This window comes from Tachysurus fulvidraco, chromosome 7, assembly GCF_022655615.1.
Source record: "Tachysurus fulvidraco isolate hzauxx_2018 chromosome 7, HZAU_PFXX_2.0, whole genome shotgun sequence".
Taxonomy (NCBI): domain Eukaryota; kingdom Metazoa; phylum Chordata; class Actinopteri; order Siluriformes; family Bagridae; genus Tachysurus; species Tachysurus fulvidraco.
Genome location: NC_062524.1, coordinates 21,097,929 through 21,122,904, shown reverse-complemented (window position 1 = coordinate 21,122,904; position 24,976 = coordinate 21,097,929). Strand labels below are relative to the sequence as shown.

Below are 24,976 nucleotides of genomic sequence, written 5' to 3'. Positions count from 1 at the left end.
AGTGACTGTGGCATGGCCGTTGGTGTCAGACAGACTGGTCTGAGTATTTCATAAACTGCAGTTCTCTTGGGATGTTCATGCATAAGAGTGTCTAGGGGTTTTACACAGTACTAGGTTAAAAAATATTCAGTGAGCAACAGACACACTGAAACTTAAAGGGCAGATAGACTACAGTTAAATTATGTGCCACTCTTTTTAGCCAATAACAGGAAACTGTGTTGAATATTTGTTGAAGACTTGGGTGCTAACTGCATGAATCCATTAAGCCAAACTGCCTTGTGTTATCTGTTTTCTTGGCACGCATCATGCTTCTTTATTTGTGTTTTGTTCCTAACTATGTACATTCATTTATTGCTTCGATTTTTGTTTATCCATCTTATAATGGCTACTTCCTATTGAATCCTATAGAGCGTTTTTGGGACACGGTAAAATGGAGGGCTCACATTGCATTATGTTATGCAATCATGTCAACATGGACCAGAATCTTAAAAGAATGTTTGCAACATTTTGATGAATTTATACTATGAAGTATTGCGGCTGTTCTGAGAGCAAACAGGTGTCCAACCCAGAATTAGTACATTTTATCCATGAGAACTGAATTGATTAAATGAAATATTAGCCTTAGAAAAAATGGGGGAAAGGAACAAATTGGGAGTGAGAGAATACTCTTCACTTTTTCCACAAACATTCACAGGGCTTGCTCACGCTATCCGAGCACTTCCCTCCTCTCTTTTCCTTTTCACTCCTGGTGGCCGAGTGGGAGGTCATCCCAGGTTTGGTAACTTTTGGGAGGCGCAAATGAAATGGGGACCAAGTGGGGCTTTGAGCTGTGTTTACTCAGACTTAAGACTCCAGGTGGGGCCAGTGGCCAAAATATGACATCATTCTCACACACTGTGTGTTCGTGTGTATGTGTGTGTGTGTGTGTGTGTGTGTGTTTGCCAGGCTGCTGTGTCCCTTGTCACTGTTAAGCAAGATACACCATAGCTGATTTCAAACACAGTTTTGCTAAACCAAACATAAGATTGGGGAATAATGTGATTTCAATCTCTTTGACCGTGTCATTGTTACTGCTGTCAGACAGAACGATTTGAGTATTTCAGAAACTGCTGAGCTCCTGGAATGTTCATGCATGGTACTGTCTGGAGATTTATACAGGACTGTTATCAAAAAAATGCTATCCAGTGTGCGACAGTTCTGCATCACCGGTTTTTTAATGGAAGCACTCAGAGGCAGTTGCTCAAATAACCACTCGTTCTAACCATGGTGAGCAGAAAAGCATCTCAGAACGTACAACACGATGTTGTTGATTTCACAAAGCTAATTTTTAACACAATCACATGAGTTCTGTGCATTACAACATGTGCTATAAACTGTTACTAGTCAACTGGTCATTCAAAAAAGTAATCAAAACTGCTCATCACTGTAATGTAGATATTCTTCTATTACAACAAACGTAAATCATGGTCTATATAATTTCAGTAAGCTACAATCACTTTGTATGACGACCTGGTACAGTTTTCTCTTTCAAGCAGACAGAGAAGCAAGAGCCAAATTGAAAGATTGTATTTTCTTTGTTCTTTTTAGGAATCATACATTATTTAACCAAAGCCTCTATTGATATCAGTGGTATAGCTCATACAGTGTCATTTCATTGTACAATTAACAGCCTAACAACTTTCTCCCAACAAAAAAAAGCTTTGGAGGAACTTGTACTGTAGTAGATATGTGGTTAAGGAATTAACAAATAACATTACAGTCAAACAAAATGACGTCCATAGACCATTTTCACCATGTCTTTTAAAGATAATATGTATATATTTTTTTTACTGGCAAGTAAATGTGAGTGTTTACTTTGCATAATATAAGATTCCTGTAAAAGTAGTAGGTTTTTAGCCATATATTAATAACAAGTGTTGAATGAAAGCCACAAGTCTACAAGGTTAATCTAGATTAAGTTACTATAGTGTACATTAGGTAAGGCAAGGCAAAGTAAGGATAGGGTTGGGTAATTGAGGTCTTAAATGATGTTCAGGATGTTTTTTTCATGTAGGTCTTTCACTTTCACTGTGTAAGTTAACTTGGTGGCCATGCTGTAATATATCAACACTAACATTACAGAAAATGACAACGTCGTCTTTAATCTTTTGCAGTTCATCCTTCTTAATGGTGTCTACCAACACCACAATCTTTCCTTCCATTTAATCTTAAAGTGACTTTTTTTTTATGTTGACATCGGAATGCATTTTTTCACTCGTCTCAACAAGTATATCAGCAATTTATTCCGAGTGTTTGGTCAGAGAACCTGAGAGTTTTGGAAGCTTCGGTGTAACATGAGCAGTTCTCATTGCATTTTGAACTCAAGCCAAGAAATGAATCAGGTGAGTGTGAAGGAATCAAAAACATGAGTTGGTTTTCATCCTAGTGATATTGATTAGGTTTGAATTTGTGGTGCACTGTCTTTTCATCCTTAATAAATTGATTTTTTAGAGGTTTGGCTGTTTTATATTATAGGTTCTATCATTTAGTTCTACTTGTAATCCACTAGGTCTAAAATAGTGTTCCTTCATTCACTTTTTTTTATTCTTACAGGTCTTGTTTTGACCTTATAAGATATTATAACACTACATAGAAGAACACATTATGTAAAGGATCTCATGGTTGACTTCAAAAAGTACATGACATGTAAATGGAAACAGTTACTGGCTTGAGCTTTCTAGGGCTGCAGATTTTCTGATGACCTTTGCAAAGTGTACATGGAAAAGACTTAGATCCCACTTCCTGTGCTGAGTGAAAATGCACTCATTGTACATCAGATATGTTTCTGTTCAAATGGTCTGCAAGCAGTGAAAATGTATTTTGATGGATTAATAAAAAGACACTGACAAATGCAGAACATCAAGGAAACACAAAATGTACGTCATTATTTATGTGAAACATCTGGTTGCATCACCTTTGATTCAATTTTCTATTTTGTTGTCAATAGAGGAAGTAGATACGGTAATATTAAAATATAAAATAACAATTCCTTGTTTCTGATTAATATGGCAAAATGTGTTGCTCTGTCAAATGAATTGTTTTACTTAATACTTAATACTCTTAAACTCATTTCCCCAAGTAAAAACCTGTTTACTAAAGTATACTAAACTTGATTATGCAACATCACACTATGGTGCATTTGCAGCTAGAAGTGTATATAGGACTGTATTTAATCCCTTTGTAATTAATCCTTACTTCGTAAGGATCTCGAAGTACCTTATCCTGTGGATGATCTTGTCATGGAATGCTGGACAGCTTTGTTTATTGTTCGTGTTGTGCTTCTGTTTACGTTTTATGTCTGCATATATGTTCAAGTTCAAGTTCAACTTTATTTGTATAGCACATTTACAAACAGCCACACGGCTGACCAAAGTGCTTCACAGTGCGTTTGACATTGCACATACACTTAAAAATGCACACATACACAATAAGATAGTTCAAGAAACTAAAACAAGAATTATTAAAAAAAAAACAGTTAAAAGAAAGTGATATAGATATAAACCATAAGATATAAACAGACATAAAACCCTGGGCAATCATGAAAAGGCTAGAGAAAATAAGTGGGGTTTTAGCATGGACTTAAAACTAGAAATGGTGGGAGCCATCCTAATCTCCAGTGGCAGGGAGTTCCATAGTCTAGGACCGGCCACAGAAAAGGCATGATCTCCTCTACGCTTGAGCCGTACACGAGGGACTACCAATATATATATATATATGTTCCTTATGTCTCACTAATTACCCTCCCTATATATACCCGCTGTCTTGTCCTTGCTGTTTGCTGAGTCCTTGTCTTGTGTCTCCTGGTTTCTGTTGTTTGTGTTCTGTCTTCTGTTTTGTGATTGTTATTTTTTATTTTATTTGCCCAGTCTTCCCTAATGTTTCCATATGTTTGTAGTTTTCTTATTTTTCTTAATAAATTCCTTTTTGTCATCTTATCCCTGCATTTGGGTCTGGATTTTGTATCCAGGGAGGCACCCATTTTCGACAGATCTTGAGAAATCCCAAATGTTCCTGCAGAAGCTTTATAATATTTGTGAGTAATTTTGTCTATCTGGTGTGGGTACAGATCTACAATTGCGGATCGAGTCAGCGCTCCATACAATGGGATCTATAGCTCCAAAACACTTGCTGGTACCTGAGGAAACACTACTACCTGCTATTAGGACATGGACAGGTCTTTTGTGAACAAGCACAAGTGAAATCAGTTCATCAATATTGTTCAAAATATGAACCAGACATTTGAAGCAGGAGGTTGCCTTAACTTATGCTGTTATCAAACTGTTCCATCAGAGTTGAGTTTCAGAGATAGCACCAGCAAATGGAAGAAACTGTGCAGGGCCAAATGGTGTGGGCAACATTGGTGTCGTTGAGCCAGGCCAGAGCCTAGATCAGAGCATGGCCACCTTTTCAAGGAACAATTCGTTAAAATCATATGCGAAAATACATGGTTCATGAGAGACATCCCTTGATAACATTAGAACAGTGTCTACAGTTCTTTATTAAACTTGGAGTCTGCAAAACATTCATCCCCACAATATAGCTATGGAATAAACTGTTAAATTGTTAAACTGACTGGTTATTTTTAAGATATCATATCCAAAAAATGGGAGGAGAAATCTTCTTCCCCATTTGATATCGGAAAAATGTAAACACTGACTTTTCGCTCACCTTCTTGTCTAAGATACTGGCTTCTCCACACATGAACCTACTATAAACATGTAGTATCAATACATATGAATACTGTAGGTTCCCAAACCTTGGTTCCAATCAGAGCTCACAAGAGCTAAATTGAGATAATAACCAGCCAGTCACTTTTAGGGAACACTACAAAGGGGTTTTGCAGATACAGGGTAGTCTGCTGAGTAAAGGGTGTAATGGCATAGTCTTACATATAAATAAAGCATTAAGTGAAGCATCACCATGACTCACCATCTACCCTTGATCAGATTTTACACAATAAATGTTGCTTTATTGCTAATGTGTGCAATTCTGATCTCAGTCTTAATTCTTAATCATATCAGTACTGCTTTTGAGTGCTATTCATTATTGACTGTGATGTAATTATTAGGACTTTATTGTAACATGGGGATTCCATCAGTGTGGCTCTGCTTCTCTAAATAGTGGAGGACTACCAGAACATGTTGGTCACTTGGTTCTTTGAGAAGGGCTAAGGAAAAAATTTGATAATTTGATAAGGTTTGTGGGCTAAAATACCTATCTATGGAATGTCATGGTTAAAAAAATCTTATATTTTTCCTTATCCTAGGGTCAAAAATTTAGAGTTTCCATTTTCATTTTCTGATATAATTCTTATTTAGTTCAGACAAACATAAGTTAGCTTTCTAATGTAAAGCAAATGCTATTATGTGTGTTTGCTCAACAGCCTTTTTATGTATATCTATACTGTATGCATGTAAGAACATGTGCATGGACTTGTATCTTGGCCAGCTTTATAGAAAATTAAATGAATCTTCACTGAATCATGATGGATAACCTCAGAAGCCTCCCCACACGGTTAAGCCACCACTAGGGAGAAATATGATCAGCCTCATTGAACGCCCTACCACACCTCTCTACGTGCTGGGAAACATTGATGTGCTGTTCGCATGAAAATGGAATCTATTGCAATATGTTGTTAATCTGTATAGAATGTACTGTAATACATTTTGAATATATTACATTTTTTAAAGCATGGAGATTTAGGAACTGAGAATTAGTCTAGATTTGCCTGTCTTGTATGGCCATAAAAGACTTCTCACCATACTGTAGTCCATCAAAGATTACAAGGTACATATAAATTTGTACAAATGGTACGGTGGTTTGTTCAAACCTCAAGGTGGAGAATTAAACACAAGAGGAATATTCTGCAGAGATATTTGTAGTGTATTAAATAAAATCTAGTAAATACTAACACATGTACAGTGTTTTTCTAACCTGATATAAATAAATACATTCACTCACATATTTTTTCATACACACTTACTTACTCATTCACTCACTCACTCACTCACTCACTCACTCACTCACTTTCAGACTTTCAGTAACGACTTTATCCTGCTTTATAGAGCTCAGGGTTGTGGAGGACCTGTAGCCTGTCCTGGAAAAACTAGGCATGTGATGGGAATACAAACTGAATGGCATGCACACACACACACACACACACACACACACACACACACACACACACACACACACACACACACACACACACACACACACACACACACACACATACATTCATTCATGCCCAGAGGCAATTTGTCTTAGCCATGCTTTGGGAGGCAGGAGGAAACGAACTCATAGGGAGAGCATGCTCGGAAACCAGTGACCTTAAGACCTAGGACCCAAATTTCTTTTTGCCACGCTGACTAAATATTAGTACATAAAATTTGTTGTGTGTTTGTTTGCATGCAGATATAGATGAGTGTAACACAGGAAGGCACACATGCAGTTCAGATCAGATCTGCTATAACACACGAGGGTCATTCCTGTGCCAGTGTCCATCAGGATACCAGAAGAATGGTGACGAATGTGTGGGTGAGAATCCTGCTATTAACTGTGTATGACTGTATTTTGACCACTGTAATAGACTATTTTAATAAGTTTTGGATCTGCACTACTAAACCCAATGCTCAGTACATGCCTCCAATGAAATATTACAGGATATATCACCACATAGCGTAATAAAAATACATCCACCAAAAGTAACCAGAGGTTTTAACTAGTGAGAATATGTTAGCTTGCTAGCTTGCATATACTGTATCTGCTCTTTGTGCTGTTTGGGCAACCTAATAACACTTTCTCACATAAGTCTGGTTTACTTGGCAGATAATCATACCAAAAGAATCATGACCACTTGGTCAGACAACCATATTATTTAATCATTTTTTACTTATTAATTAAAACAAGTGAGTTTTGCCAACATTATAGTATAGTGTTCTTCTATAGAGTTGCTTAAAATAACATTTCTTCAAATCACATTATCTCTCTGAATATTATTCAGTTCTACAATATACTACATACTATCAATTATTCAGTATCTACAGAGAAATTATTAGGAAAGGTACTGTCCCCAGGCAAAAGTATTGCTTTCCTAAGACTAAAAGCAGAGTCATAAAAATCTACTAATCAGCGGAACTTAGAAATAAACAAAGCTTATTTAGTACATGCATATATTTGATATTCATAAAATAGCATATCACAAACAGTCAAAACTAGAGAAATAATATTTTACACACTTCTGGGGAACACTGTCAACAGTATATGTACTCTATGTGTGTGTGTGTGTGTGTGTGTGTGTGTGTGTGTGTGTGTGTGTGTGTGTGTGTGTGTGTGTGTGTGTGTCACAGCGTGGAATCCTAATCCGTGTGTGTGTGTGTGTACGTGTTAACAGATAGAGACGAGTGCCTCACGTCACACTACTGCATGCACAGATGTGTGAACGTCCCAGGATCCTACTACTGCGAGTGTAACCCTGGCTACCAGCTGGCCAGCAATAACCACAGCTGTGTGGGTGAGTGAGTCAATCCAGTGAGTCTGATTCTGTACACAAACAGCATGTTAAACTAGGGTCAACTTTTTAAATTGTGTGAGGGAGAAAACGAGAGGTAGAGATGAGCCTCAAAATTTGCATCATTATCTAAAGAAGAGATTTAGAAATTAGATGTTTAATGTAGGTATTAATAAATAAAATAAGGAGAACATCCCCAGATCTCAGCCAAACCTCTATCGCCGTTTGCAAATGGCCTTTGTTTACACTCTTATGACATCTGTTAGTAACTCATGGCCAAGCTTTTTTTTTAACCACAATTTGAAGCACGCTAAAGATGGGAAGAAGAAAAACAGAAGTTAAATTTTGTGATTACACTTAATCAGAGAAAGAGAGAGAGAGTGAGAGAGAGCGAGAGAGAGAAAGAGAGACTGGAGGATAATATGTTGGTTCTACCAATACAATAAAAACAACTCGGATTAGGATTCCACGCTGTGACACACAACACGGCCAGGACAAGGAGAGGAAACATTTAGTAACACATAAGGGACGGGTGTGCAGAGGCATGAAGGAATTACGGCTAGTGCGGGGCAAAGACATGTGAAGATGAAACAAACAAAAACACATAACGTGACACAAAAAAACACACTCCTGGAACGTCCCCTAGAGTACAGACAGAGAATGTCCAAGCATAACCCTGACATGTACAATATAATAATGATGAATTTTGCATACATCACCATTTTAAAGCTGCCACTGACAGTCTGCATGAATCTACAGCCTGGGCTAGGAAGAAATCAGCCCAAACCTCACTTTTACATAGTATTCTATACTATTAAAGTGGTGCTGTTGCACTTGGTATCATGTCTATATGTTTTTATTATTGATTTTTCAATACAGCTGAAACTTGCAGAAACATCCTATAGTATGTTTATGATGTTTTACTAACAACTACTGTAGTTTGATAGGTTGCAAAACCCTAAACTAATACTTTCTTGAAGCACCTTTTGTTTTTATTTCGCCGCTCTCTCTTTTTTAGTAGGAGTCCATCAGCATGGCACACTTTGACCTGGCAATTTTAAGGGTTTTGTGTCACCCCACAGATTTTTGATTAGCTTCTTAATCTTCTTTTGATTAAGCCATTTGAAGCTTACTGGCAGATATCTAGTGCAAGGTTGTGCCCTAAAGCCTGATGCTACCACCACCATGCTGCTTTGTGAGTAAGGTGTTTTATATATAGCTTATGTGATGTGACCATTGTAATTGTAATTATAGAATTATTATTGCAACACATTTTGACACATGGTTTGTGATGAAATCCTGGATTTGGTTATAGTGAGAAAGTCTTCTGTCTAGCCGTTCTACCCCATAACAGACACGTGAAGAATATGAGAGATTGTTGTGACATGTAGAGAGTAATCAGTGCTTATCAGAGATTCCTGCACCTCCCTTACTTTTCCTGGATGCCCTTTTGGCAGCCTCCCTGGTAAAGCTTTTGCTTTGTCTTTTTAGATATTTTGAAGGAACGTCCTGTTCTTGTGCTCCATTTTCTCTATTTGTTGTTGATTGCCTGTATTTTGTTCTATCGTACATCAAGTATTTTGGAAAATTCTATTAAATTAAATTGTAGTATTTTGCAAACCGCTCTTCTTTATTTGCGAAAATTTCTTTCATGACCGCAGAATGGCAGCTCTATTATTTTTGAACATTAGACATGAGATCATTCATTCTGAACACAGCCGTATTTATATCTCCAGATATAAAAAGGATGTGTAAATTTTTTCTGCTCATCTATAAAAATCTTTGGATTTTTATACAGTGTAATTTGACACTGAGGGTGCAAACTGATATCTATGATTTACCATTGTACTGCGTGAGTATATACTGTTTATATATATGTGTGTGTGTGTATGTGTGTGTGTGTGTGTGTACAGTATATATAACTGAGTCCGAAATTATATAAAAAAAAAACGTTTACATGGGACCAGAATACTGAATATTATCAAGGTATTATGTTGTTTAGTGAATAATTTTTATTTGTAGTAATATAAAACCAACTATGTTTTATTTTATGTTATTTTTAAATGCATTCCAATTGTAGTCATGAAGGTGTGTATATGGAAGGGATTGTTGGTTGGTTCATATTTTTACAAGTTATTATAGAAGAATAAATAAGTATTATGGAAGTATGATGATTGATATTATGATTAAACAACAAATATATATTTAGTAAAGTAAATTGTACTCTATTCAAGATAATTTCACTTGACTTTTTTGTGCACTAATAGTGTAGAGTGTATAGAGTATAGAGTACTACTTTCACGGACTTTTCATGTGAAATACCATGCACTGATGTGTCTTTTTTATTAAGTACAAAACATTTAGATTTCATTTGCTACCGTACAAAACTCCAAGTACTTAGATAGTCCAGTAGAAGTGTGTCAAATACAAATTATATTGCTTAAGAATATATAGCGGTGCGTTTACGTACATAGATTTATATGTAATATATTACAAACACATTAATGCCATTTTCAGCTTTGTTTCATTTATGTACCATTTTTCATTTTCATATTAAACTTGTCTTTCTCTCATCATTGTCAGTTTGAAGACCACTTGATATGATCTTTGTTTTAGACGTGAACGAGTGTCAAGTGAGTCAGCCGTGCGATCAACAGTGTTACAACCTTATTGGCTCCTTTATCTGCCACTGTAGCCAGGGTTATGAGCTGGCAACGGACTCCGTTTCCTGTATAGGTGGGTCTGACCTCTAGCTGTTGATATCATTTGCTCAAAGTAATCCCAGGTTTAGTTAAATTTCCTTTTTACACCTTCACAGGCTGAAAACAACCAGGATAAACACCCTGGCTAGTATGAAGAATTTAACACTGTATAATAATGTGTGCTAACTACTAGTTATATCATTATTAATTATTAACTAACTTTTAGTTGTACTGCAAACTAGTAAGTACTAGTCCTTTTCACACATCGTTGTTAGCATCGACATATGTGATATTATATGGTAGGGCCCATGAACACTCCAAATGTAGACCTAGGAAGGTGGACTAAAACAGACACCTATTGTAGGAAAAAATGAACTACAGTAGCAGGCCACAGTTCAGTGACTCTAGTTTTCTCACTTTAAACAATTGCGGTTTCTGTAACAAGATCTCTGTTGTAATTTATCACATGCACTGAGGTATAGGAAGCTCAAACCAGAGACATTAGATCAATAAGTGGAGCATTTTTACATTTTATTTTATTTACAGACTTGGTTTATTTAAATCCAACATGGTTTGTCGAAAAAAGTCTACAGCAAAAAAAAAAAGTTTCAATTCAAATAAGATAAAGAAGTTTGCTTGAAATTTCACTTCAAATTCAAAACTGTTCGGAATCCATAGCGCTAGTCAAGAGCTACTAGCACCAAGCACCAAACACAGACTCGACCACTATTCTGTATCATAGAACAGAAGAATGTTTTTGAAACACTTCAAAAACACTTTTATTTTATATTTTTTAGGTAGCCATAAGACAGACAGACAGACAGACAGACAGACAGACAGACAGACAGACAGACTGATTGATTGATTGGTTGATAGATAGACAGATAGACAGACAGACAGACAGATAGATAGATAGATAGATAGATAGATAGATAGATAGATAGATAGATAGATAGATAGATAGATAGATAGATAGATAGATAGATAGATAGATAGGATAAAGGAAATAACGAATAATAAAAGTAAAAGAATTGACAGAATAAAAAAATCTAGATTATTATTAGATATAAATAATAATCTTTAACATTAACCCTTTATCACAGTACACTGACATATTTTTAAACAAAATAATTATTTTATTGCCACAGGTCTGTTATAAGACTAGTCAGTTCACTGTTGGGGTTCTGTATATAGATTATTGACTGATTGACACATGACAAGTTCAAGTTTTTTTTTATTTTTCTTCTTCTTCTTCTTCTTCTTCTTCTTCTTCTTCTTCTTTTTTTTACAATTAAACACTATACAACTGGTACAATAAAATTCTAACATATAAGCCTAGTAGACTTTACAAAACTGCAAACTTTTAAACCCTGAGTGTCTACTGTAGAGTGGGACATCACAACTCATTTTTACAGACTCAAATTTGGGAAATTTATGTAAATGGATCTTTAAACGTGTTCCTGCCATCCGAATGTAATAGAGAGTCCAACGGATATATGATGGACTGCTATCAATTCATATTGTATTTTAGGACAATGAAAAATAATTCATTTATATATTTAAAAATGTGGATATCTTCCTAAAAACATCATATATGCAATCAGATTTCTCCCAAGTTTCATTCAGATTGTTTTTAACGTACTTATTTATTATGGTTCTGTATACTTTACTGACTGTTTGAGGAAACATGAAATAATTTTACATGTAAACAAGATGCTTAGTATAATAGAGACAAATGGACTCACTCCAGAGTATTATTTGAGTATCATTTATATCGCTTCTTTCCAGAAGCAAATGCAAATCAATTGCTTTCAGAAATATGTATTCTACATATAGAAAATGTATTACAGTAGATGTAAATTTGATGCTCCTAAATTTATATAAACCAATATTTGATATAATGAAGTTCTAAGTTATTTTTGCCATGTCATATCTAGCTTGTGCTGCCTAAATGCGTGTTAGCGATATCTTATTTGCTCTTGGATATTTAGTACACAGTTATTGAAAGAATGACTTTCTTACTGAATCCAAAATGTAAACTTTATTCAGAAATTTTATATACCTATAAAACTGCAACAGTGTCTATCGTTGTGATATAAGTGATGTAAAAATGAAATCACATATACTATGCAGACAAACGCTGTGCCTGTTCTTAACAGATTTGTTTTTCGTGTTTTTGCTTCCAGACATTGACGAGTGTGCTTTCTCGCGCTACATGTGCCAATACGCTTGCATTAACAGCCCTGGAGAATATTCCTGCACTTGCCCTGAAGGATATGAGCTCCAGGGAACAAGAACGTGTCAAGGTAATTGGCCCTTTCTTCTTTCTGAGAGTGAAATATGATCATCTCTCAAACCGCTTGTACACATTTCGGATCTGTATCAAAATTTGACATGCCAGCACCCAAGGAGATATACAACGGAATATGGGCTCGGAGTTCTCAACCAGACTGTCATGGAAAGAATGCGAAAGCTCTGGGTGCGTGAACAAGGCATGAGTGTATTAGACCCCAAAGGAGATTTATGTCTGTGGGGTATCTTTTTATTTTTTGTTTGAAAAGTTTCAAATGAGGAGCAGTGTTATTCTTTCCTCTCCTACGGGTTTGGTGAATAGGTTGTAGAGTGAGTGAGAGCGTTTCAGAAATAGTTCCCTTCGGATCCTGGGGTACTTTGATGGTGTTGATTTGTGTGTGAGTGTGTGTGAGTGTGTGTGCGTGTACCTGAATAAACTCCAGGCTTGCCTCATCTGTAAAGTCAGGGACAAACCATGTTTTCCAATATCCCGCTTTACTGTAACAGCAAGACCGGGGGTTTAGTAAGTAATACCCTCTGGGCTGGTTAGTCAGGCTGAGATTAAGCCTTAGTCTTGATTTATAGGAGACACACACTAAAAGTAAAAACCCTGGGAAACTGGCACACATGAAATTTGTTTCTACTTTTATGGTGCTTTAATACTTCTACCATTTCTTGAATAATTTTATATATATATATATAATATGAGATGTGGGTTTGGTTATTTAATCAAATGTAAATTGTTTTGCTGCTAGCTTGAGCAGCTAGCAACTGTTGGCCATTAGATGTAATCATGTCCAGTGAGAAAAATCGAGCAAAAATGATGTGACTTGGTGCAGCGACTACCAATGGGAGTGAAGACAGTAGAGCTCACACTGCTTCTCATTCATCTCGTACGATGCATATATACTGTATATATACTATGTGTGTATATATATACCAAATATCTGATTTGTTGTCAGGTGGAATCTTAGTTACATCGGCATTGATAAATATTATTAAATATTTAACTAAAATAACTTTAATAACTAAAAAAAAACATGATTTATTTCATAAAAACACAAATCAAACAAAAACGGTAAGAAAAGACAACCGGAACTCGACAGAACAGCGAAAGACAAGACATGAAGACAATACAAAGACGAGGATTCAAAAAAGTGGAGACAAGTAGACACATAAGGAACAGGTGTGATGAGGCGGGAAGGAATTAGACAAGGGCAGAACAGACATGTGAACGTGAAACATGAACAAAAAACACATGGCACCAGTAAATCCTGACAGTAATAATAGGAACTCCCATTTGTGACTTTATAGGGCAGAGACCTATTACCATAGCCTAACACTGCCATACAAAGGCAGGAAAAATGTTGTCATATCTATAACATATGAATATATTTTCTCTCTGTTTGATCTCAGACATTAATGAGTGTGAAACAGGCCACAAATGCAGCGAAGATGAGTTCTGCTGGAACTATTATGGAGGATTCCGGTGTTACCCTAAAAACCCCTGTCAAGAGCCTTACGTGCGCACGTCAGAAAAGTAAGTTTATCTGGCAGCATTCTCACAGCCAGATGCATTCATACTGTAAAGGCCAAGATTTTGATAGGACAAGCTACACTAACAGCATGGAATTACACCATATGGCCAAAAGTATGTGCACACCTGAGTAAAATCCCAGTCTAATCTCATGGGTGTTAATGAGTCGATTTGTTCCTCCTTCGATTTTGGAATGTGGCTTTATGTGGATTTGGCCATTGAGCCACTAGAGCACAAAAGCTTGGACACTGAAGTTGGTCTTTGTGTTTCGTTTCATTTCATCCCAAAAAAGACGTTCTTGACAATTTTGTGCTTCTTAGACAGTTACACACTTTTGGCCATACCATGTACTATATTGATTCTTTGTGGCATAACATAACACTTCTTTATAATTGTATAGCGCTGTTGATATTAACTCTAAATTATTGTATGTTCACTCTAAATGACTATATATCATGTAAATTACTGTGTATATAGCACAAATTGTGTCTATATATTCTAAAGATATGAATTGACAGTCATAGTGCTATCTGTACAATACATGCTCATTTACTTGTACTTATAAAAATGCTCCAATACAGTACAAAAACTTGGTACCAATTTTTCATGATTAACGAAGCCGGTAAAAGCAAAGCACTTTTTTTTTCACAAGATGAACAACTACAGCCTATTTATAGGATATATAATCATGCTATAAGTAACTGGATTTTAAAAATGCAGTATAAATTGTGGTTTTAATTGGAAACCTGAGCATGTTGAGTAGTATCTTTAAGCAGGGTCATTAAAAATGACCTCCTGGTGTAGTGAATTGTGCTAAAGATTTTTGCTACACTAGCATGCTAAGAGACATGTAGGTTTTCTTTCTCTTCACTCACAGATTCTACTTTAGTCTAGATTTTACTTTTATAACTCTACTAAAGATAGTGTTTTAATGCAAGACAGAAACTCAAGACTATGAGGTCAATGCTAGAAGCACATATCAGACATCAGCTTAAACACAACTAATTAACATTCCAGAAAAATACTTGGTCCAAAAAAGTGTATTTGATGCATCCCTGATATTGTACATCGCATACTGTACTGTGTATTATACAATTCTCTAATAAACCTGAATCTGATGTTCAAAACTTTTTTTTTCCAGCCGTTGTGTCTGTTCATCTACAAGTGCATGCCGTGGCTTGCCCCAGTCCATCGTCTACAAGTACATGAACATTCACTCTGACCGAACTGTACCGGCAGACATTTTCCAGATCCAAGCCACCAACATCTACAGCAACACACACAACACCTTCAGGATCCGTTCTGGCAATGAAGGCGGAGATTTCTTCCTGAGGGTGAGTCCCATTGCAATGCAATACCATTATTTGTATCTGCTTTGTACTTCAGATATTCATATCTGTATCTGTACTTGCCGTTATACCTAAAATGGGCGTGGCCTTAACCTTTTTTGAACAGAATCTTTTAATCCTGCTTGCTTCATTATTTTGTACCTGCCTACAATATTTTCTATTTATTTTCTATTCAAAACATAAAAAAACTACTAGCAACCTGTAACTACAACAACCCTGACCAGGCAGTTACTAAGGATGCAGGATGAAAATGCATCACAGTAAGCGCATTATTCACATCCATTTTAACGGATGTGGAATTTCTTTGTCCTGCCAGCTTCGCATCTGACTTCTCACTTGCCTGAAAGTAAAAACCTCTCGCAAGCATTACTTCGTGAGACCGTAATCCTCAGTTATAGTATCCTCTAGTCTTCTCACACTATATCCTCTAGTCTCAACCAGATCTGTGTAATTAAATAAATATAAATGCCCTATCCCAATACCATATTTATTTTGGTTATATTCAGAATAACCTGTATGTCCATTTTTCTTCACTGCATGAGTAATATGTAACATCATAAAGCTGATAACATGTCCCTTTTTACAGCGTTCCAGTAACGTCAGCGCAATGTTGGTGATGACCAAGTCTTTAGAGGGCCCACTTGAGGTAATCATTGATCTAGAGATGATCACCCACCACACCGTCACAAACTATCGCACCAGCTCCTTATTACGGCTTACCATCATCGTTGGACCGTTCTCCTTCTAACGGCTGCTCTACTGCCGCTTCACATGTTTAAACATATCCAATATGCTACATTCTTGTTCCCTACCATCACAGTGCCAAGAATTTATGAACTATGCAAGTTGAGTCTTTCTTTTTTTATACTTTATGTTCTGTATAGTTGATCCTGCTCTGCCATGGGAACATCTGATATTAATAAAGATTCAATAGACAAGGTGTCCACTAGCAGTGAGTCACAGAGGAATCTGTGGCTTTACCTAACCAGAGACGATGAAAGTGTGTGTTTGACAGGATCTTTTGTGACATCGAGACAAAGCAAGTTCTGGAAAGACAGTAATCGATGCTAGGGGCTAGTGATAAAAGGTATAGCAGTATAACAGTGTAATGTCTACTTTTTTATTTGAATTTATGTCATAATGGCTGAAGGTCCATTTTCTTTCTGACCCACGCGACTAATTTGTTCTTCTTCAGATATAAGTAACAAGTGGTGAGCGTGTGACCTTGTTATCCTGTATGAGTTAATTTAACCTCAGCAATTTTTTTTTTTCATTCTTGAACCCTGTCCAATGGCTCAGTCCCAAAATGTTCAAAATGTTCTCAGGCAACATAATTAATGAACTGAAATTATTTTTAATCCTGGGGACAAAACATTCTGTTCTAAGGGTATTTTGAATTGCACTCGAGTGTTTTCAGCCTCTGTTGATGAAAGAGTATTATTTATGTGGTTGGATGTTGCCACATTAATAAATCTACATAGATTAATTTCCTTTTTCTGTTTTAGACTGTTGCTTTGGAGTTAGTCTCAACGGTAACATGGCCCTTGAACAATAAATAGGCAGGAAATGATGGCAAATGCCACAGTACAGCAAAACTTTTTTGAGTGTTTCCCACAACCGGATTAAATGGACTAATGCAGTGGAAAGCACTTGGCCATCTTTATTAATTCCACTGAGGTTACCCTGAGGCAAAAAAATTCTCTCTTTCCAGTCCAAGCTTTCAATCAGCCAAATATTGGGTATACTTTGAAGATTTGTATGGGTAAATGCAGGATGTAGTCATGATCCATTCTAAAGCAGGACGTTTCCCCAGCGTACAGTATGTGCAGCAATGATGAAGCAGGAATAACCTACTTCAACATACCTTCCTCAAATCTTAAGGTCTTTTGTTTTTACCTGTAATCCTTGTTTAATATGTAGTTCTATCTCCAAAGTCTAACATGCAGTGTCTTATATATATGAATACAGCAATAACTGCAATAATTAACTATATTTGTATATTCAGTGCCATTCGCAGATTAAAGAGCTCTATACAGTTGGGAATCTTTCTTTATTTAAATATGATTTCATACATTAACCACAAATGTTTTTTTTGTACTCTAAAGCAGAATTGTTTTAAAAAATAAAGGTTATATTTAAGATTCATTCCAAGTGTTTTTTTATTATTATTTTATTATTTCTCAGATTCTCAGAAATTGATGATGAATCGGTGATTCTACAACAGAAGCTCTGAATGGGGGACTTTAATAAGTTTAACAATAGACAGATTTTTTAAAAAAAGGTAAGATTTAAGAAATTTAATAATGATATGAAGTAATCAATATATATATATAATTTTTATTAATATTTAAGTTAGGATTCTCCAGTGCCAGCAGTATTAATCAATTTATTTTGTATGGACAACAACAATAGCAACAATAAGAAGATGTAGAAGAAGAAGAAGAAGAAGAAGAAGAAGAAGAAGAAGAAGAAGAAGAAGAAGAAGAAGAAGAAGTGTTTTTTAATATTCATTAATTTCTTATAACAGCACATCCTGACAAGTATTTTATTCCATACTTATTGTTGAAATAGAACATATAGTCCAACTTCATATATTAATATTAAAGTCAACTCAAGAAGAGTTAATTGTCATTTCCACTACATGCAACTGGTCCAGTACTGGTGCAGTACTCAGTGAAATGAAACAACATTCCTCCTGGACCATGTATCATTAGTATTAAGACTCCTGAAAGTATGTTTTGGCTTGATATTGCTCTGGCAGTCAAAAAAAAAAAAAGAAAGAAAGAAAAAAAAAGCTTCTAGAGAGTTTTTAGAGGAGAGAGATGGATGGATTCCCCCAAGAAAGATTATGGGATTTTTTTTTTCTTACTGTGCCAAGTTTAAGTAAACAGAACCATCTTTAAGTAATAAACAGCTTTTTTTTGGTTGTTGTTGTTGATCCTAAGGATTTAGATGTTGGAAACTAGCAGCATTAGTCACTATTTTCCATCTGCAGAACAAATCTCATTTCCTGTTGACTCATTATAAAAGGTGTAGCTTGAGTGATAGGGGATTGTATGACATAGCCCACTCTTAAGCTGACTTCACACTCTTCATGGAAAATACACCACTGTGATTTAACCAACACACACTTGGAACTCTCTGCTATACTTAAAACACAAATTGTGATTACAAGGCTAACATTTTACCAGGCTCAGTGGGCACAAGTCATGGACCGTTTGCTATGTTCATGGTTTAAAGTAATAAAAGACAGTTTCACTACACGCCACTATTAATAACCTCATAGGGTTATCACCCTCATCAATGGGAACACAAATACAGAGAATATATAATGATTCTATAGCTCATTGTTGTGCTTAAAACATTTTCACCATGAGAAAAGAGGGAGAAGAAAGAAAATTCCTTCCAACACACTTCTTCAACCTCTGTGGCCATGAATTCCATGAAAATAAAAGTAATACAATCGGCAGAAATGTGGGAGGATATTTAGAACACTAGAAAATGTATTCTGAATTATTTTGCACCAAACTTTGTGATCTTTAAGAAAGTCATCGAAGGCTGCATCTCGATCAGCTCCGTCGTGTACTTTAGTAGTCAGGGCACTGGTCAGAGACTCGGCCATTTTAAGGACTGTTTTAAGATCAGTCTTAATCTCAAAATCCTTCCAATGTACTGGAACATTCCATCTATAAAGAAATCCCACCACAAATCCAGGGAGCATCAACGCATGTTCCCTTACTGGAAATTATGTCATATTTTCTGAAGCAAAAATCTCATCCAAGTTCTTTTACAAATGTAGGTAGCTTGTTATCGTTATTTTGGCTCTCATGCGATTGCTAACAGTGATTTTAAATTTCTTTGACGTTCATCATACAGTTTGTGTGAGTCTTTAATGATTAAAGTTCCATCACAGAAATGTGTGATTAAGCTCACAAACTTATATGACATATACAAATGTAATATTTCATATGTTTGGGCTTGTAAAATGACTAATAAGAAATTAGAACATCACCAGAAATTGAGTCTTCAGTGTCCCAGTGTAATAAGCCAGAGTCCTTACCAGTGCCTGAACTCGGGTACACCATGCACTGCTACATTACTTGGGGAGCTATGGAGATGATTGAGATGCACCTTGGGAGTCAAACAGTAGTGGTATGATTTGAAATTTTCAAATCTTTAATACGGCTGTAAGTACCATTTGAAGACTTGGACACAAGACATTGTGTAAAGTTAGTTGTCTTCCAGATTTGTTGAGAGAAACTCAACAAATAATTGATTATGATTATTATAATATTGATTCATTCATTATAATATTGATTCATAATTCCCAATTAGAGGAGTTTTTTCCTAGTCAGAAAGTAGGAATTTACTGTGTTTTCTTATGATGTGGATGCAGTAACTTCCCTAGAGATGTTTATATTTGCTTTATATGAACATGCCAAACTCAAACTATGGAGGCCTTATTCATGGCATTAGCTCATGAGATGAATTAATTGGAAGAAAATTGTGAAACTCTGCATTCTGTGGATGTTCTAACTGCTAAGCTAAGAGGAAAAACATCTACGGCTTGCTTTGGACTCACTGTTCCCCCAGTAAGATCCCATTTGTAAGTATTAACTTGTTTAAACCAAAAACTTATGGGGGTTTATTAAAGATAGTTTATCGTTAAAATAGAAATGAAACACTGAGTCAAATAAGTTTGGCATCAGATGTCAAAGTTATACAGTATATACTGCAACTTAATACTATTGTTAGTGTGTCAAGGACAAACTTAGGAGAAACTAAATGATTCCCAACAGGAAAGTTTAATATATTTAGTGACAAAGCCACGTCGGCTCGAGCCAGTTCACAGCTATGTTGAAGATCAATGAAGAAAATGAATAGGATCCATTCATGAGGTAAATAAGTTTTTATTTTTCTGTTTGAACTTAAAAAAAAGTTCTCTTTAGTTTCCCTTATATCATACAAGATGCTAAACGTTTTCTCCTTTTTAGAAGATGAAACAAAAAAAGTATTCTTCCCATTGTATACTACCATACTTGGATGACACAAAGTGCATTGGTTTGTTGATGTGAAACAGATTTTGGTCAGAGTTTGATGACACATATCTTACTGCTCAATGTCATGATGATAAATATCTCACTAGCTTGTGTTTAACTTATGGACATCTGTTAGGTCCAAGCAATCTTTACTCACAGTCATGGCAAAGAGAGTAATCTCAGGAAGGCCAGTCTCAGCTGGGTGCAGGTTTCACAGTGAAAATGATCCAGCTCGCACTTAGTATCGCAGGTCATGTTTAGCATCTCTCTCTCTCTCTTTTTTTTTTTCTTGAGACATGATCAGTCACTGTCATGTAAGAATCATTCTCTGTTTCTGCTGGCCAAGCGTTCTTTGGTCCTTCTGAGACTTGCTTTCTGCTACATTGGGTTGAAGGAGAGAGGAAGAGAGAGGCAGAGTTCTTTCTACTGAATCACTTCTAGACCGTCTTTATTTATCCCAGATAGATCCGATTCTCATGATCGTAAATTATGGGCGTGAGTACTGTAAGTGCTTGGTTTAAGTGAAGGAATTAGTGATACACTGGAAGCTGACTTCTCCAAACAGGCAAAGGATATGATGGAATCAGCTCATGTCTCCACCAACTGCTTTGCAACTGGATTGCATTTGTTAAATTTAACCTCCATTTCCACGTCCATTCACAAAGTCTTTGTGTAAAAAATGTATATTATAACACTTTTGATGTTTTTTTTTTTAGTGTTCAACATTCTTAGCTGCCAAAATGGGTTCTGCTTAGTTTGTAGAACCTTTATCCTAAAGGCAAATCTATCCCAGTTAGGTTGGGGTAAGATGAGTCACAAAAAGTATTTAAGCAAGCAATAAAAAAAAAAATCTTTTGAAAGTATCTCCAGGATGAAATAACAAGTTTTATTCAGTCTGTGGCAAGAAGACCACAAGGATAATGTGGAAAGTGATTTATATCCATTTGAATTTTCTCCTTCCAAGTACATTCTGTTGATGTCAGGATTACGATGAAGTAGAGGCATTTTCATATTTAATTGGTTTTCTAACAAGATATGATGTAAGAGCTGAAAAAAATGCAGAATTAGCCTTACCTGATGTACATTTGTCAAAAAAAAGCAAAGGGGTAAGAGGAGCCAGGCTAGCTGCTTACATCCTTTTAATATACAGTAGGCGCTACAATTGAATAATTCATCAAATAATAATAATAATAATAATAATAATAATAATAATAATAATAATAATAATAATAATAATAATAATCAATTCTTGAAAAGATGGCTTAAAAGGAGTGAATGAAACCTTTCCAAAAAAACTTTAAAATAAGTGTTTTTTTTACAGACTGTTGTTTTATCATAAAAGTTTGGGTTTATTTATTTATTTATTTATTTATTTATTTATTTATTTATTTATTTATTAAGAAAAATACATTCATTTGTAAAGTAAATGTATAAACATTTATAAAATGAATGTTTATAATTGTATTATATAAAGTTAGAATTTAGTGCCGGATAGTGCAAGATATATATATATCTTGTGGCATGTAATTTTATTGGTTTAATTTTCAATAATTTAATATACAAATTAAAATCTTGGGGGGCACGGTGGCTTAGTGGTTAGCACGTATGCCTCACACCCCCAGGGTTGGGGGTTCGATTCCGCCTCCGCCTTGTGTGTGTGGAGTTTGCATGTTCTCCCCATGCTTCGGGGGTTTCCTCCGGGTACTCCGGTTTCCTCCCCCGGTCCAAAGACATGCATGGTAGGTTGATTGGCATCTCTGGAAAATTGTCTGTAGTGTGTGACTGTGTGAGTGAATGAGAGAGTGTGTGCCCTGCGATGGGTTGAAAAAGAAAAAGAAAAAAAGAACTTTTCTACTCCAAAGCAAACGCTGCAATAGTGTAAGAATGTATAGCAAAATATTAACACATCTCTATGTACCAGGATGGCAGTAACAACATATTAAAAATTCTACAATCATAGAATTAAGGGTTTTCTTTCTAACCAACACTCATGTTACAGATCTGTAGCTCTGACTGATTTTAATGTATTTAAATAAATGAGGATTGCACACTTAGTCATAAGTGATAGTCGATCATTCAAAACTAGCAAGGGTTGTAACAATCACAGTACCATTATCTGTATAGTTTTCCAAATATCTATCTATGTATTCAGAATGCAAAGAGAGTAGCCTGAAGCTATTTTATTCTTTTGTATGAAAAATTATGTTCCAAAATATAAACAAAATATTAGCCTATGTTATATCGCCATGACCCTAACCAGGCAGTTACTAAGGATGACTGAATGTATGCTGTCCATCTGTTTTATTTAACAGGGACTTGTTTTGTTGCATTCTGTTCGATCCCAGTGCACACCTCTAATCACAGACCATGTGAATCTTTCTTAAAAATTAATTAATTAATTAATTAATACAAAAACAATTAATACACATTATTTTTATATCTGTTTAGAAAACATTATTTCTTTTTTCCCCCTGAGTCATCTATTCATATTACTGCTAACTAATATTTACGTACATATATTTTGGCACTGGTGTTTGATATAAAACAAGCCCAGATATTATATTTGTGAAATTCTGAATAAACTCTAAATGCATTTTCATTTAGCTGAACAAATATGTAATATATGTAATTTAGCTGATTATATATATATATATATATATATATATATATATATATATATATATATATATATATATATATATATATATATATATATATATATATATATAAATAATTTAGCATTCCATTTCCTTTCAGTTAGCTAAACAAATATCAGGAGAAAGGTAAAATAATAATAATAATAATAATAATAAAAAACAAGTTGGAGCCTCATTGGATGGTATAAAATAAAAACGGAAAAGAAAATTAGATGAGGTCATGCTTAGCTGTTGGCAGAGTCTGTGTTCACAAGTGGCACACAGAAAAACCCACTAAACCAACCACATTCTCTCTCACACACACATACACACATACACCATGAAATCTATTCACATTAAATGAGGTAAAAAGGGTTCTTGTTGACTGACACCATATTACGTTGCTAGCTTGACATACTGGTTACACCGTACATAAAGTAGCAGATGAAAGTGAGCCAGATAATGAACCCTAAGTGCCTGGCACATACACCAATGACATTTGAATCAAGCCAAGCCAAGAGGGAGAAAAAGAATTGATTAACACTAAAAAAAACACAGAACCAAGGGTCACTCCTCATTCCGTATGCATCACTACAGAAGCTGTTTATTATCCTGTAACACATACAGAATAATCATCTGTACACCAGGAAAACCATGAGAAGACCAGCTGAAAACATGGTATGAGAGTTCCCTTTTCTAACAGTGAGTCACTACAAAGGCAATAGATGTAACATTAGTGACATCTCTGTGTGCATTGGCAGCTTCTGCTATGGCAGGAATGAATTTAAGCAGCTTAAGACTTAACTTTCAGAACTTTCAGAACTACATCCTCAACTATTTCAAAGATCATGGAGTTTCATCTCCTAAAACCTCAGACACACTTGGCTGAGGGAAAAATATTTAGAGACGTATAAAAAGATGGGTGGAACAAATTTTTATCTCAGAACAGCTTCGGTTATTTGTGACATAATTCTTAAAAGGTGCTGGAAATTATAATTGTAGACTTCCTGTGAACCCTGTCACCCTTTTTCTGCCTGTTTAAATCATTGCCCAACATTATTCAAATGTTTCTTGATAAACAAAATGATGCTAATTTCTCACCTGGACCCTAGTTACATTCTTTAGCATTCATCTCTGATTATTTACTTTAGCCATAACATGTGTTTTTTTAGACACTGCCTGGAACTGTAATAGTAGGATCACTTTATCCCTGATTAAATATCACCCTCGTCCTCACTCTCACCTATCTTGCCTTCCAAAGATGTTCGGCATACCAGTGGGTTTTATTGACTTGTTGGAGCAAACACAATGTGCAAGCTCTGCCTTGTAAAGCATGCTTTGGTCACGTTCAACAACTGCTATTAAGCAGTGTGTGTGTGGGGGAGTGTAATGGGTCTGCTAGGTTTGTATTATCATCTACCTTTGCCATTCATGTTGAAGCGAGTTAACCCCAGTGACCTGGTACAGTTAACTCCTGAATTACTGGTACCCTTCGAAACTTGGTATCATTCTCTCTCTCTCGCTCTCTCTGTGGTTCATGTTGACATGATTGCATTAAACAATTTCTACTAATCCACTTTCTAGGAAGGCCACTGAACAAAACTGAACCCATTGTCATGGTCATGTAACCAATTTGAGATGACTTTTGCTTTGTGAATGGATTGAGAGATATTAACTTGCCTAAAGTGTCAGAAGAAAACATGCTCCTCATTATTACACCACCTCCACAAGCCTGGACTGTTGACACAAAGTAGTTTGGGTTCAGGGAGTCCAAATTCTGACCTTACATTCTGTGTGCCTCAGCAGAAATCAAAGACCAGGCTACATTTTTCCGATCTTAGGCAGTCTAGTTTCCCTGATCCTGTGTTCACT

At 35.6% G+C, this 24,976-nt stretch overlaps 1 protein-coding gene across 3 annotated transcripts in view; it reads left to right on the top strand.

The window, feature by feature from the left end:
- The window catches only part of efemp1 (EGF containing fibulin extracellular matrix protein 1), a 29,441-nt gene extending 11,867 nt beyond the window's left edge, over positions 1–17,574 (top strand). For 2 of the 3 annotated variants that reach the window (XM_027174555.2, XM_027174554.2), the window contains exons 5-11: positions 6,454–6,576; positions 7,433–7,552; positions 10,166–10,285; positions 12,438–12,557; positions 13,960–14,083; positions 15,222–15,414; positions 16,016–17,574. In XM_027174555.2, the coding sequence (XP_027030356.1) occupies positions 6,454–6,576; positions 7,433–7,552; positions 10,166–10,285; positions 12,438–12,557; positions 13,960–14,083; positions 15,222–15,414; positions 16,016–16,177 (962 nt within the window). In that variant the 3' untranslated portion in view covers positions 16,178–17,574. The remainder of the gene's footprint in view (positions 1–6,453; positions 6,577–7,432; positions 7,553–10,165; positions 10,286–12,437; positions 12,558–13,959; positions 14,084–15,221; positions 15,415–16,015) is intronic. The other variant, XM_027174556.2, reaches the window with a different exon arrangement.
- Positions 17,575–24,976: the final 7,402 nt, after the last annotated feature.